General features: G+C 37.5%; 1 protein-coding gene across 9 annotated transcripts in view; it reads left to right on the top strand.

Moving 5' to 3' along the window:
* LOC131797605 (protein Wnt-4) overlaps positions 1–15,446 on the top strand; it is a 29,497-nt gene that overhangs the window by 8,896 nt on the left and 5,155 nt on the right. For 4 of the 9 annotated variants that reach the window (XM_066167890.1, XM_059115248.2, XM_059115253.2 and 1 more), the window contains 3 exons: positions 9,069–9,202; positions 9,373–9,602; positions 10,910–11,205. In XM_066167890.1, the coding sequence (XP_066023987.1) occupies positions 9,123–9,202; positions 9,373–9,602; positions 10,910–11,205 (606 nt within the window). In that variant the 5' untranslated portion in view covers positions 9,069–9,122. Of the gene's footprint in view, positions 1–3,552; positions 3,646–7,655; positions 7,753–7,869; positions 8,520–8,551; positions 8,973–9,068; positions 9,203–9,372; positions 9,603–10,909; positions 11,206–15,446 lie in introns of those variants that run through there. The other 5 variants (XM_059115252.2, XM_059115251.2, XM_059115250.2 and 2 more) reach the window with 5 other exon arrangements.

The following is a 15,446-nucleotide window of genomic DNA, read 5'->3' as shown; positions in this document are numbered from 1 at the left end:
GCGCAGTTTGTTTATCTAATCAACTATAACTGGCCATTATACCTTTGCGGTTTTGTTTTGTAGCTTTGTTGTATTTATGGCAAGATTAAATCTTCCACTCGAATAAATTTGCAATTTTACACGCAAGAGATCATTTAAAGAAACGGCAAATTTGCTGTGTGCGACACCGTTCCGTCTTCCATCGCGATAAAAAGTACCGGTACTTTGATGCAATTTTAATGTCAATATGTAGTAACACTATGAGGCTTTCGTTTTTCACTATAGGGCGTGGAACTTATCACGGATTAGTTTTAGTGAGTCTTAATACGCCCTTAGGCGTCCTGAAATACCTAAAGAATGGAAAATGTTGTTGACCGGAAGTGTGTTAGATTAAATCGCATAGCCACTGCAATGGAACGGTTTAACGCTGACAGGTGGTTACATTTTGTGTTGCACAAATCTTCTCATCTAGCGGTAAAATTTCGAGGTTAGTGTCTTCTTGGGGACTGCAGAGGGCTAATACGTTAAGTGGGTGGGAATTTTCTCAGATTAAATCTCTATATCTCTATTGATGTATAGAGATAGTTTTATTTCAATAAGCCCTAAATGAACTTGACATCCTATTGATAGCTTTTTAATTGTTCTTTTGCAACGGAATTACTTGTGTATAGCACGCAGCCACTAAAAAAAAATTGCAAACTTTCAATGCACAGCATTTTTATTAAAAAAATAAATGCCTAATCACATGTGAAAATTGGCCATGTTCTCTTCACTTTCCGTCCCATACCGACAACTTTGCAATGTTCATTTACAGCTTCAATTACGGTGATCTATCTATACAATCAGCTGTAATGCACAACAAGCTTTCTCCATTGTCCTTGCGGATGTTTAAAGATACTTCTGGAAAGTCGAACAAAGTCCATTAGTTATGTATAATAGAATTTTAGGAGCCCGTTACAAAGGATCTAAACTCATAGCTTAAAACCAGCGCTTTACTAAATATCTACCAAGAGAAATTAAAATGAAAGAACGAAGTATTATTGTTTAGTCCCAATCCTTCCAAAAACCTGCACACACCATGTTTTTGTCCTCTCTAATACCTCATAGCCCTGGCCTAATTTCGGGAGCTGAAGACAGTTCAAACATCTTAAACATCTCAAAATAATAGACAGTAAAAATGTCGGAATGCACAGTTTTGCCGTTGACCGAAATGATCAGTTCCCTTTGATTACCCGCTCTATGTGATTATTTTCTTAAACGGGATTCCCATTTTATTTTCAACTAACAACAGCTAAAAATAAGGACGAAGAATTCAACACGCTGAATTCGAAGGTGAACGCATAATGTGAAATAAGAGGTACATGTACAAAGGAGCTTTGACGTGACGAATTGAGTTGTTTTTGTGACGCATAAATTCCATTTTTATAGACGAAACTGAATTTGAAATAGCACTTTGCTGTAGGAAGAAAACAGTAGTGTTAAAGAAACAAACTGAAGAGAGCAGGGATGGTTAAAGAAAAAAAATAACCTTTGGTAAATAAAGCTTAAGAGGTGATATTTGTGCACCTGCATACAGGGAATTGTATTTAATAATATTACAAAACAATCATCACCTCATCACCAGAGAGACCTTAAAAAACGATTTTCCCTATAACCCTTTCAACCCGAAGATCTCATTAATGATCTTCCATACTGACTGCTATACAATTCCAATAATGTTAGCAGTGGCCTTGAGCTAAGGGGGCCCCCGGTTTTTTGTCGCGGTAGAATTAACGGGGGGGGGGGAAGTTGAAGGACTCTTTAAAGTAATCATTTCAAATTATCATATAAATATAGTGACAGTTTTTGGCCATAATTTTCACCATAATACCATGTTTTCAGGGGTGACGCTTAAAAGCATAATACTCAAATTTTCGAGCATAGCATAACTGACCCTATTTAGTTCTGCGCTGAGTTGGTCGAAGTGCAGTTTACGCTAATCCTTGTTTCAGTTCCTTGATAATCTATGTTTTTAGATGTACTTCCACCAGGATATATGTTAATCGGGTTTTAAACAAACCGGACCCGGAAAGACTCCTTTCCTGGATAGATTCGACTCTAAATAGAACATATAACAATGGTAGTCTAGAAACAGAAATTAATCCAATGACTTAAATTATGATTTTTTCAAAACCCGATTAATGTAAATCCTGGTCGAAGTGCTCAAAAAAAAAACTTTAGAAGTTAACCATCTAACCCCCTAGAGTGACTGGGATCTAATTTCACCTTACAGTATTCCCATGAATCAAATATAAGGGTCATGAGAATAAAGGAACTGATCAAAAACTTAACAAACTCTTTATTTTGCAACATGTTTTTCTTGTCTGCACCTTAAATGTATAGAGAACAGTATGGAGAATATGCATTCGGATGTTAGTTTGTAAGGGGTCAAACGAAAATTAGAATAAACAGCGCTTGGAGCACCTGGACTTAAAAATAACCAAGGGGAAAAGATATTTATGATTGTAATAAGGGTGTGGTCAATGTAACCCATTATATCTCAGCTATTTATATTTAAACAATGAGCAGCCCGCTAGTCTTTGTTGGAATCGCTTGATCATGCGAAGGTATCTAAATCGTTCTTAAAAGCTCCCCGCTACTCTCGGCTCACTAGGTACACTTAATACACGTATGAAATGTCAATTAATCGGTAATGAAAAATTTAGAATTCGAACTTAATTGCCTGGAGGTGAACACATTAAGCAACAATCGTGTGTACATGAAAGCAATTAACAACGCCCTCCAATTTCGTTAAAGTAAAAAGTTATCAAGCACAAGTGTTTACATGGATTTTGCTATCGGACGACAGTTACAAACCTTGCTTAGAGAAAAAAGGCTCAATGTTATGATCCAGACCACAACAATACAATCTGGTGATGAATTCGCAAATGAAAGGCGGTATTTAGTATCAATGCTCGGCTTATTTCACATCAGGGGAAGCAAACCGCAAACAAGAGCAAAATTAGCATTGCATACAAACAATATTTCTTTTTATGTCGACTGCGTTATTTTCAGAAAACTCGCGTCCAATTTAGATTAAAGTTTACATCACTCCAATTTCAGTTGCTGCGATAACGCTACATGCGGTAATCTGCTCCAACATAGACAAAACGCGAAGAGGATAAAACACAAGTTTTTAATTAGTTAAACGAAAGGACGCGTTCGCGTTAATGAACCGAATACGCAAGGCTTTCAAAGTATTGAGATCCTAATCTTGTTTCCATAGAAAGCGGGCTTTTCAAGTTAATTTCAGCAGCCTATTTTACTTGGGATTTTATTTAAGTTATTTAAGCTATTTTACTTCCTATGGGAAGGATATATTTGCACTACGGGTAATGTATCATTGCCAAGGGATGCATACTAACTCATTGTCTTTCGCTTTCGTGGATCAACCTAACGCAGCTGGAAGAAGCTGTAGGCGCCAAAAACACTCCTTTTTTATTTAAATAACAAAGGAAATATCTCTACGAGAGAGAGGCGGGAACGGTGATCCAAACGGCAGGACATTTCTTCATGTGAAGCAGTAATATCGGGTTTGACTCACATAATAAACCCCTTGTTAATGTGTTGCTCGGGAGCCGCGTGTTTTTCCCGTATGTTTTAACTCCTTGAATCAAGCTCAGAAAAGTAAGTATTTAGACTAACAATATGCATAAGTATCTTGAGCTAGAACAGTCTGTCAAAGTTAAGGGCAGCGGTTTTGATCCAATTCGCGTAAGTTTAAACAAACTTAGCATTTCAACCGCGAAGCGTGAACGGTTCTTTCAAAGAACCGCGTTAATTATTTGCCTTTAGAGCCTCTGGGCTTTACAAATTCAGGCTAAGGAGAACACAACTATGTGAACCAGTTTAAAATCAAAAAAGACGTGTTGACCCCTAAAAAGTCGTTGAAATCCCTCGAGTTACGCTAGCTGTGTTGATAACATTGAAGTGTATTGCAAGTAAATAGCGAGTTTTATTGACAATGTTACGTGGTCGAATTAGTTGAACCACTTGCCATTTTTTGTGTTTTCGTTTGACTTGAATCAAAGCAGAAAATAAACAAGCTGAAACTTTCAGGTTTGGACCCATTTCAAGGTAGTCTTAAGACATTTACCAAACTGAGAATTTGGTGGAAAAAAAAGTACTTCGGGTTACTAATCAATTACTAAATTTTCAATAAGTTGTCAAAACCTCGATTCAAGTTTACTGAAAAATTGCTTTGAGGAAAGAACTTTTCAACGTGTTAGCCGGCGCTTTTGCACTCAATAATAAGGCCTCCTGTGATTAGGATTATGTCAATAAAAACCCAGCCTTTTCTTGAGTGTAATTAATCTAAGCTGTCACTCGACCACAAAGAAAGTCTTTAGAGGGCAGGTGTCTGTAATTTTTTTCTTTGGACTAATCTAAGAAGCTCAAGGCTGAACCGAATTTGGTACAAATAAGACCAACTGGGAGATTGACGAAAGATTTCTTTACAGATTTGGATCGAATTTTTCTGAAACCACTGATCATAACTTTGACTTTATCACCAACTCTTTGCACTTTGCAACCTCCATGTTATTACTTTGAGAACAAAGTTATAACATGGAACCAACAGAATTCTTGACCTGGTAGACCATATCACTCTTGTATTAAACATCTTATGCAAACTTTACTTAACTGATATCTTTTGAACGAACCAAGAGACACACCCATAAAAATTGACTCCTCTTCCCCCTTCCCTCCCAAACAAAAAACTGGATCAGTTATACCCTTATAAATTTTACAAGTTGTTTTGGTCTGTCGAGTTTGTTCACATCTTTTCGACAATATTCTATACTAAAGACACATTTCCTGTGTTTTGAAGCGGATGTATTAGGGGGCGCAGGATTGTTTGGAATCGGAAAAGCGTCTTGAGAGCAGAAGTAACCCACTAAAAAACTTCACAGCAAGTTCTTCCCAGGGAGTTTATCTTTGAAAAAACCGCATAAGTTAATCCTCTTTTTTTTAAACCTTTCGTTCACAGAATCTCTCTGTTTACCACAGTTTTTATTTTCTTCTTTCCGATCTTCCCACATTTGGTTTTCTTTTTCTCTACGAACAATTTTTTTCATTTATGTTGTAATCACACAAAAGGGATGGCGATCTTTCTAACTCATTCATCAAATTACCCTACTGCTGTTTATACACATTAAATCAACTGATGAAAATTTGATTGGAGCCTATAACAATTGAACTCCTTTGATCAATTTCAATGGCGATTTAATGATCAAGCTGTACGTAAGAATGAAATTGTAGATGTTAACAGCTGTTTAAGAAAATCCGCCCTATATATAATAAGATGTCTACATTTTCGAATGATTTCAGCTTAGCTTTAGAATGGTTGATTTATGTGAATAACTCAAACCCAATCGATTACTTCGGAAGATTTATTTTCACATTTAAAAAAGCAGTATCTTTTCAAAAGAAAATAATGTCCTATTTTTTCTCTCTTGTTTTCGTCTAATATCTAGTATGGAGAGATAAAAAGACACAATTACTTATTCAGATTATGTCCACAGCTTTGACATAAATTCATTTGGAAATAACTGGATTATTCTTCACTAAGCGCAACTATAGGGCGCTCTGAATTCGATTCCAACCCAGCTATCAAAAAAAAAAAAGCATTGTCTTTGAATTTGATCAGCTTTTCTTGATACGCAGAAAGTTACCACACAACTTTCCCTTAAGAGGTGACAAACTGCATTGAGCGCAACGACTTCAAAAAATTGCCTTTCGGAAGAAAATCCTTCTCTTCCTTCTGGAAAAGGGGAATTGAATGACGCACTTTAGGGGAGTGCCTCACGATTTGACCGCTCGGCTAAAACTCTTTTTTTTTAATCGCCTGGTATATTTTGGACTTCCTGTGGAAGCGGTGGCGTTTGCAAATTAAATGGCGAATAGAAATTGTACGAAAATTGCGACAAGAGATTCGAACCGCAATCCGTTAGTTTCGTGATAACTTTAGGTAATAACTATTTTCACTGGAAGAATGATCTCTGTCTGAAAAGCATGCTTTCGTGTCTACATATTTGATCTTGCGTCACCTCAAAACAAGAACCGTCTCAATTATGCTCAGGTGCTTTCTGTAAATATGTAATTTGTCTCCTATTGAAAGCAAGTAAAGCAAAATTGTTGGAACCAATTGAAATATTTTAACGTGAATTCCTATCACAAGGTGTTTGTATTTATTTTTTTTGTTCAACTCCAGCATTTGGGACATGATTGCCTACTTCTGCTCGCCTATAAAGTACGGTCATGAAGAAAAGTATATTACTTTTTGCAAAATACGAGATCTTACGTAATAATGAAAAGTTATGACACGTCCAGACAAGACGGATTGAAGAGATTAACCTCGTAAGCTTTCTAGCAATCGCTAACAAACACGTCCCAAATAAATATCCAAAATAAGAGATGGAAAGTTATTTTTACGAGGAAATAGAGTATTGCTGTTGCAGCTCGTTGACAAAGCAAGTAAGAAGTTGCTAAATGAGGGCAACTAATACACATTTTTTAGGGAAAAAACTCGTTGGAATTAATATTGAGTGCCAACTTCCTGGAGGTGGAATTTTTTTAAAGAGTGACGTTCATAGCACTAAAGCAAATTTAGATAAATCATGTCTGTCCCACTTATTTTAAACAATTAGCTACTGGTTATCTTTGTTTGATCAAAGTGCCTTTGCAATTGTGTCTGTGTAGTATTAAGAATTTTACGGCCTACGCAATACGTGAGATTTTTTCTACGCGAACTTTGAACGTCCTAATTGCATTATCTTTCCTGGGTGGATCTCGGTTTTTTGGTCTCTAGAAACTTAACTTCGTGATAATCGTGATCAACTCTGGGAAGTTGATAATAAACGAGATTTGAAAGAATTTAAGTGGTTTATGTACATCTAAAGTATGTCAAGAGCATACTTAAGATTTCAATCCCACCGAATTTTAATATCAAGACCTGCTGTTAATTTATCAATCTGTATTTACCTTGCGTGGATTGATTATCTCTTCAGAAAAAAAAAAACCGCAACGCTATATTTAGAACTGCATTCAACATCATAGTAGATTCAACTTCAAAGGGGTCTTTGGTTCAGTGTAGATTAGTACAACAAATGTCGTTTTAAGAAACAGATTAAGACAGAGCTCTGTGATGTTTGTAATAATTGGGTACATATCATTAGAATGAGTTGGAGAGAGGTTTATCTCCAAAAACACTTTTTTATTGAATCGAAAAGCGAAACAACATGGAAGAACTGGCATATACACATTGATTCCGCAGCGCAATCGGGCCATTCAAAAACACTCGATTTGAAGAAATCATAACATTCTTAACAGCTCAAATGATGGCAATATGCTACATTTAGAGAAGGATAAAGGATTTCGTGACTTTTCAAGAACAAATGCACGCAAGCTGGCTGTGAGGAAAGAGCATTAGCGAATTATCACGAAAACCCAAATTTCGCACCTCGTGTTTGTTAACTGTTTTTTAATTAGGAACAAGTAAATATGGAAACTCCCCGTTGAGTTTTTCAGCTATTCTTGGCGTATTTAAAGCTTTTGATCTCAATGACGTACTTACAATAACTTCTTTGTTGTATAAAAACAACGCGAAGCTCTTAAGAAAGTAATAGAGAGCTTATCTAATTCATAACAGTACAAACTCGTAGCTGAATGAAATATTTGATCAGCGACCTCCCAGATTTCACTGCATGATCTGACACATTCAATCAGCCACACACGGTAAGATTTTTTATCTCAGCTCTTTCAACGAGAGACGGCTGTGTTACCTGAGGGCTCTGCAAATGCGGTCCCTCTGTAACTTTATGACTAATCTTGTTTCAGCTGGTCAAATGGCACTGGCAACTTTTCATCCGTATTACGTCGGGGTCTCTTCTAGATTTGGACAGACATATCCCCAAGAAGATTTATGGTCATCGAAAGACGCTCAGATATTTTCAGATTACCCTGAAGGGCATGCAGTAAAAATTCTTGCGCTCGATAAGTGGTTTAATTTGTTTCCAATTAACAGCTTCTTGAGGTCGTCCGAGGATCTCTCCCTGCATCTTTTACCCTGAAAGGATTCCTCTCAGCACGCTGCGTAAGATTTCAGTAGCCTTTCAACGCGCCATGTCATATTCAGAGGCCTCGAGAAACGAAATCCACACTGAAGTTCTTATCCTGATTTTATCTTTTGAATCTCTCGGTTCTTTTGTGACATCTGAGGAGTCGTTCCTATCCAAACTCTTAAACAAACGTCATTTTTTCTAAGACTGCACAGGTCGCCAATGTTTGGTCATAGCGGGCTTTGCCAACAAACGGCGGGCATACCAGCAGCGCTGTTTCGCTTGGTCTCCGTTATTTTCAGGAAAGGGAAGCGGCGAGGAAAGGAAAGGAAAGGAAAGGCGTTTTTCAATTGCTAACGCCGAGACGAAATCTCAGACGAAAGGCGATTTATTTCAATAACTTTGCCGGTTTTGCGTTTAGGAAGGAGTATTTAAGCACTCGGTGTAGGTGGCAAATTACGTACACGAGACATTGTTGTCATACTCTGCTTTAAGACGTAAGCTAGTTGGTAAAGTCACGGCTTCCCCGGCGGAAACCAGAGCGAATTAATAAAAGTAGTGCTGTTGAAAGCAGTTTAGAAACAGCCTCTGACACTCAGTCAGGGCGGGGCAGGTTGAGACGTGGATGCGTAGTTAATTGGGGGTGCACCTTTAGTTATAAATACTCAAGTGATCGAACTCAGTCGGATGAAACAACAGGCTCTCAACGAGCGCACTGCACGACCGAGTTGATTTTTTAAAATAATTGATCTCCTCTACAAGCCGTGTCATTCGGGTTTTTACCTCACCGCGAGCAGAATATTACCGCGTATGTGTTGGTCCACAAAAGCATTGATTATTTTTGACATTCCGCACGACATGGGTCATTCATGCGCCCGGAGATGTAACCCAAGTCGGGTAGCCATCGGAGAAATTTTTTATCACTTGATATGAAATCTTCTGGTATTGATTAGCTTACGGCTTATTTAGAATCGCGTCTCTGTTGCTTGGCAGGTCTCAAGTTTGTTATTTGCGTGGACTGAACTGGCCCGTGACGGCAACAACAGCATGAACATTCTGTTTCGTATCGCAGCAGTATTGTTACTTCTAAGCATACTCGCAGAGAAGCTTCACGGAATACGCTGGTTGTAAGTATCATCAGTGAATTGCTCCTCCTGCACTCTTTGACCTCTGGATTTCGTCCATTAATTTTTCAATTGAGATGCATGTGCGAAGTACTGTGCCTTCTGTACGGAGTATGTTCAACTAACGCGGTCTATATTCCATTCGTGATTTCTCTGTTTTTATTGTTACACAGAGCCATAAAAATACCGTCAGATGTTGAATGGCAGAAAACGAATTGCAGCAAAGTACACGGCTTCATTGGCGAGCAGTATAAAATTTGTCGAAGAAGCTTGCCCATCATGAGATATGTCTCTGAGGCTGCGGAGATGACTAAGACAGAGTGCAAATCGCAGTTACAGAACAGAAGATGGAATTGCACAACCATCTCACAGGCTCCTTCGTTTTACAACGATCTCAAGAGAGGTAAGCTACAATTGAGGTTTTGTATTGTTTGTTTTTTGTCAGAATAATACCATTATACAAAAACTTAATGACTATCAGTTCATTCGAGCAGATACTGGAGCTAGATTGGGCATGGGGTAAAAAAATAATCATATTCAGGATAACACACAATTATTTGAAGGTAATTTTGTTAGTTAAACTATGGTTGCTTTACATGAAATCGCTTGGGGCTAGTAATTGAAACCCGACCATCTTCTTGAGTGCGGTTATCGTAAAATCTCGTATTCACAGTTATGAAGAAAGAATCGATGACAAAAACCAGGGGAAGCTTATGGATTGTGTTCGGGGAAATATCATCACAAAAGAGAACTTGAAATAATGGTGTTTCTCTCTAGTAAAATTCTTGTTTCTTCACGAAATATGCTTGAATTTCGTTCTAGAAAACAGTACAGACTGCCTCGTGTACGATCAATAATTTGGGTTTTGCTTCAAAACCTCGTTATCGGAAGTAGTAACTTTATTATTTCTTAGAACCAGACGGGTATTCAATAATTTGAGGGCACATAGTGATTTCAAAGTCATCAGTGTTGTACTTTATTCAATAGATTTAAATTGACTCAAACACTCAGAGCACGTCAAATCTAGCCTTCAATTACTCCAGCCACCTTGTCGCTTACAGACAAATCAGTTCTGAATGTTTCATCTCTTTAATTACTTTGACGTATCCAAAAAGATATTTGGGATATGCACTGAGAGCTCGGATGGATGAATCATTATCAAATACTGGTACAATTTTGCATTTGAATTGATTACGTCTTTTAAACATTTTCAACTAACAAATCCATTCACTCAAAGACGATTAATCTTAAAGCTATTTCGCAAACAGAATAGATATGTAGTGTTTTGAATAGCATTTCCGCAGTAATTCCTTAAACCTCAAATCGACCTCAAGGTTTTCACTCGGAAGTCAACAAATTGTAGAAGGCTGGTTTGACGGAAACGTTTTGGTTAACCACATGGTAAAAGGCGAAAATTTTGTTTAAAAAAATGCGACCTTCTTCCGCCTATAAACTGCGTGGTACGAGTAGTAATTTCTTAATAAAGCATTTCAGTTTCATCTGGAAAAACAATTTAACTTGTTTTTGAAAAGGTCGCTTCATATTCAAGACTAATATCTTCTCAAAGCAAATATTTACACTTCGGAAGGCGTAAATGGCTGCTATGTAAACAAATAAATAATAGAGAACACAGACTTTTACGATAACATGCCCATTTCATTACCTGCGCCGCGCTCAAAAAAATAGTATTTTAATCCCTTAATTTTTCAGGAACCAAAGAATCTGCGTTTGTGTACGCGTTATCTTCGGCCGCTGTAGTTTATAGCGTGACTCAAGCCTGTAGTATTGGACGATTGAAGGAACATTGTGGCTGTGGAAGAACGCCGAAGACGAAACTAGAAAATAAAGACTGGATTTGGGGCGGGTGCAGTGACAATATCGCGTACGGAGTGCGATTTAGCAAGAAGTTTACGGACGCCGTGGAGAAGAAAAGAATGGAAGGGCAAGAACCCTCAGCGACCAGCCGAGCCTTGATGAACATACAAAATAACGAAGCGGGAAGAACGGTAAGGAAGTCTTGATATTTTACTGTATTGACTTGCGCCAAAATCATCAGTGACATCTTTTACGTCATGAGATAAAAGTAATTAATCAGGTTTAGGAGGGTTATCGAAGGTTGAGTGACTCCAGCTTTGTCGTGAAGCTTCTTTTGTGGGCCTGTTTACAAGCCAGAAAATATGGTCGACATATGCCAAATATAACCATCTTTGTTACTGATTACCCTTGTCTTCTCCTGAAATGCGCTGATATGATGTGGCTAAATAGGTATTAGGATAGCAGAGTTTGATCATTTTGAAGAATGAACTCCCATTATGCGAGTAGATTTTAGGTTCAATGGTACTAAATTATTTCGTTGACGATACCTGGTTTCACAGATTTAGTAGAATAGAGATGATTCAAGGCAAACCTTGTATCGCGACTAATATTCGACAATTACTAAGTGACGAAATGTTTAAATTATCGGTGTTGTTTTAGGCCCAAGGAAGATCAAATCTCGATTGCTTTGAATTAACTGCGTAATGTGGAAAACACATTTCTACGCTCAATTATACTGTGTTCATTTTGACAAAATACCTTGCTATAAGGTTTGACCTCGTCAGACACGTGTGTCATCATAGCTGTCCTAAAAATAGTGATTGATTTTAAGATAGCCTATCGACAAGACGACTGCGAGCATTTCATATCGAAATCTAGTGAGTTTGACAAGATGACAAAGCAACAAATGTGTGGTTGTGATTAGGCTCACTCACGTTGTAAGCGACTTCCGACGGTGTCTTTGGTTCGTAAACACAATCCCTTTGAACGTCTGAAGGCTGAATATACTTCAAAGTTATCAGAAACTGTTATTTATTAATATTTATGATTCTTAATTCAAACGGACGGGGTACGGTTTGAAATAATCAAGGCGTCTTTTTTTTTTTTTTTTTTTTAAGTTTTCTTTACCAAAATGAACTCTCAGATTATTGATACCCATTATTGAAAAGTGAGGCACCCCTGAGTGGTTATCATACGGTCAAATGTGTCAGTTTATCCAAATAAATAATTGAGCGAGAAAAGTGTTTTGAAAAAAAGCGAGAAATTTGTTTGCGAAAATTGAAAACTAATAGATTTCTTCGTCAAAAAGCATTCAAAATATTATGGGTTCTTATCTATCACGTGCAAAATTACCTTCAAAGGAAGATAAACAAACTTAATCAGTTTTTTGGAATAGGAAAACCTCCCACGCAGTCCCTTTCTCCTAACAAGATCCATTGCGTGATTTGATTGGAAAAAATTCTGCGCATCTCGCTTTCCCTTCACGCGACGCGGTATATATAACAGTTACTCACCAAAGTGAGGGTGAATAGTACGTGCCTCGCGGACATCTCTATTCACTTGTTTGTTATATACTAGAATATACACATATATAATTAAGATATATGATTTTCTGGGACGATTGCTATTGAATAGCGAAAGGCATTTTCCCGGAAATAAAAGGGAACGACTTAATGGTTAGGATAAAAAGAAAATTAAATTGAATGAAAATGCTAGCCGAAAATTCGGAATAACCGATCTTTCATTATGGATTAAAGGATCCGAAACGGGATGAACTGGTTCATGTGAATTCAACACTGATTTCCCCGTGGTTCTTAAGTAAGAAAATATTGGTTATCAAACTGATAATTGGACAGATCAGCTTAAAAGTTTTCGCATTCTTCGACTTGAAAGAAAATACTGATCCAGAACAATAAAAAGTCATTAGTGTTTGGATCAACTCTTAAGCTCTTGTTTGTTTCCTTTGTCCGGCGGGATCTGTTGCGGATTTCTTTCTGTTTGGGTTCGTGTGCTGAAATTTCACAACCCACGGTGTGCGCAGTGTTAATTAGTGGTAAACAATCCGTTAAATGTTTGCAGATCATCTGAACCCTGCGAAATTTAAGCTGAAAAATCCATGACCTCGCCAAGTAAAAACACGTTAGCACGTCAGAAAACAAGGATTATTGTTTGGTGATAAAATTTTGCCCACTGAAGTCAACCAGTTGCTTTAAATTAAAGACAAGTAAGTTCCCGGACACCGTTAGCATCTGCTCAATAAACTACTTAAAGAATTGCAGTCTCTTCTTAATTGAAAAAAAATACTTGCCATGCGACGATTAAGTCTAAAAGGCAGTTCTGTCGTGATATTTTGTTACGTTTGGTCAGATTTGGAATATTCTTTTTTAAAGGTAAAGGTAGTTTGAGCCCGCTTTCGTGTACAATCGAGCTTCGCCAGTAAGGGAGATCAATCGCAGTCAGGCTGTTACGCTTTTTATATTTACAATCCGAGTTAATCTCCTTCATCTCTACCCATCTTTGCACTCTTGTGAATTGTTCTTGCCGCTAGGGCTTTTCTTTACCCGTCTGAAACTGTTATTTTTTAAAACTTTCCTCTTCCGGTTTTTAAAGACTTTCAAAACAACTCAAATACACAGCGACTTTCTGTAGGCCTGTTCTATCCAATTCGTTGGCGAAAAATACGAGCTTTTGAGTAAACAGTTTGCTGAGTTACAGTGTAACCCAAGAGGTATTTCTTACCAGCACAAAGTGGCCATTCTGAGTAAGTGTCCATTGTAAACAACAAACTCTGAGAGTCTCTTGTTGATATAGCTTAAGAATCAGTCTTGATACCTGTTATCCTGTACGAATAATTCGATTAAGGAGGTCGCTTTACAGTTGTTTTTACATAATCTGTCTCAAAAATTTTTAATTTTGTAAACATTGCAACATCGAGATCGACTAAAACAATGTTTTGCCTATGCTTGTGTATCAAGACGTACCAAAGTTTTCTTGTCCAAAAATCCGCCGAAATCTTTATCGTTACGTCAAAAGTGAACTTTCGATAATCTGATTTATTTTGTCCGTCATTATCCTTCAGACTCAAAGGTTGTTTCTGACGTCTTTGTGAAGATCCCGCCCCTTTACATGGGGCGTAAATTGATGTCTCTGGGGTATCTTTGTAAGAGCTTTAAATATCTTACTCTGTTCTGCGTGTTGTAAAAAAAAAGAGCTTAGTTTACAATGACATGAGTTATTTGTAGGTCAGTAGATAACTAAGCAAGTGATATTGGGGTTAATTTTGTAAGCATGACGTCTTTTTTTCTTAAAATTATGCAAAGAAATTTCATGTTAAAAGAACTATCTTGTGCAGTGTCCGGATTCATATCTGAATAACCTTTTAACCAACGTTTTGTTAAATGATGCATAAAGCTACAATGAGTACTTACTACTTATGTAAAGCGCTGAGTCTTTTTGTGCGTGTTCTTTGCTAGTGGTGCCTTTTTTTCTCTCGGCACGGACACTCCTTTGTCTCACACTTGTGACGAATGCCAAACCGTCTTTCCAACGTGTTTTTGTTAGACTTGTGACGAATGCCAAACCGTCTTTCCAACGTGTTTTTGTTAGACGCAACAGCGCAACAGAGAAAAGCCCAGAGACAGAGCATTGTTCACAATAATAAGTACAAAAATTGCGCTTTCGGCTCCGCTTCAATGTCATCTGAAACTCCAAGATAACTGAAACCGCTCGGCCACTGAATAAACGGGGGTTTTCAGGCGAAACTGTACGTTCTAACGATTACACAGGATACGTTTTCCATGTCATTCCTTTCCAAAGGAACCCAAATTATTAAAGTTGAATACCGTGGCTACATTTTTTGCCGTCTCAAGTGCTTTGTTTTAAAATCCTGGACTGCTAATTATTTTCTTTTTTCTGTTATCTTGCTTGAAGTGGCTTTTCCCATGAAAAGTGCTGGTTTTATACAGTATTATACAGTACAGTATTTTTTTATTTTTATTTTTATTTTTTTATTTTTTTAATTATTATTTTTTTTTATATAGCGCTATTTCTATCGCTATTCAATAGCGCTTTACATTTACTTCTATAGCGCCCTTTAACATTTATATGATCAAAGGCGCTTTACAATTAGTGTCTCTTCCACCCATCCCACCCCAGGGGAGGACATCCACCACACAGTAATCTCGTGCGTGGGAAATTAACGTCTCCTACCCCAACCCTGCAGGAGACGGGGCCTATGTATTCTACGGAGGGGGCTATTGTTACTTTATTTGAAAAATGAACGATTTGGTTTCAGTCTTTTGCATTTGTTACAAAAGTATTAATCCATTAATTGCAATCTCCAGTTTTCTAAGTTCATCATCTCAAACATTCTGGCTTAAACCAGGGGTTTCGCGACAAAAGCCGATTAGCGGCCCGCCATTAGGAACTCTCA

The sequence above is a fragment of the Pocillopora verrucosa genome, chromosome 6 (genome assembly GCF_036669915.1).
Source record: "Pocillopora verrucosa isolate sample1 chromosome 6, ASM3666991v2, whole genome shotgun sequence".
In the NCBI taxonomy this organism is placed as follows: Eukaryota; Metazoa; Cnidaria; class Anthozoa; order Scleractinia; family Pocilloporidae; genus Pocillopora; species Pocillopora verrucosa.
This window is presented reverse-complemented; position numbering and strand designations above follow the sequence as displayed.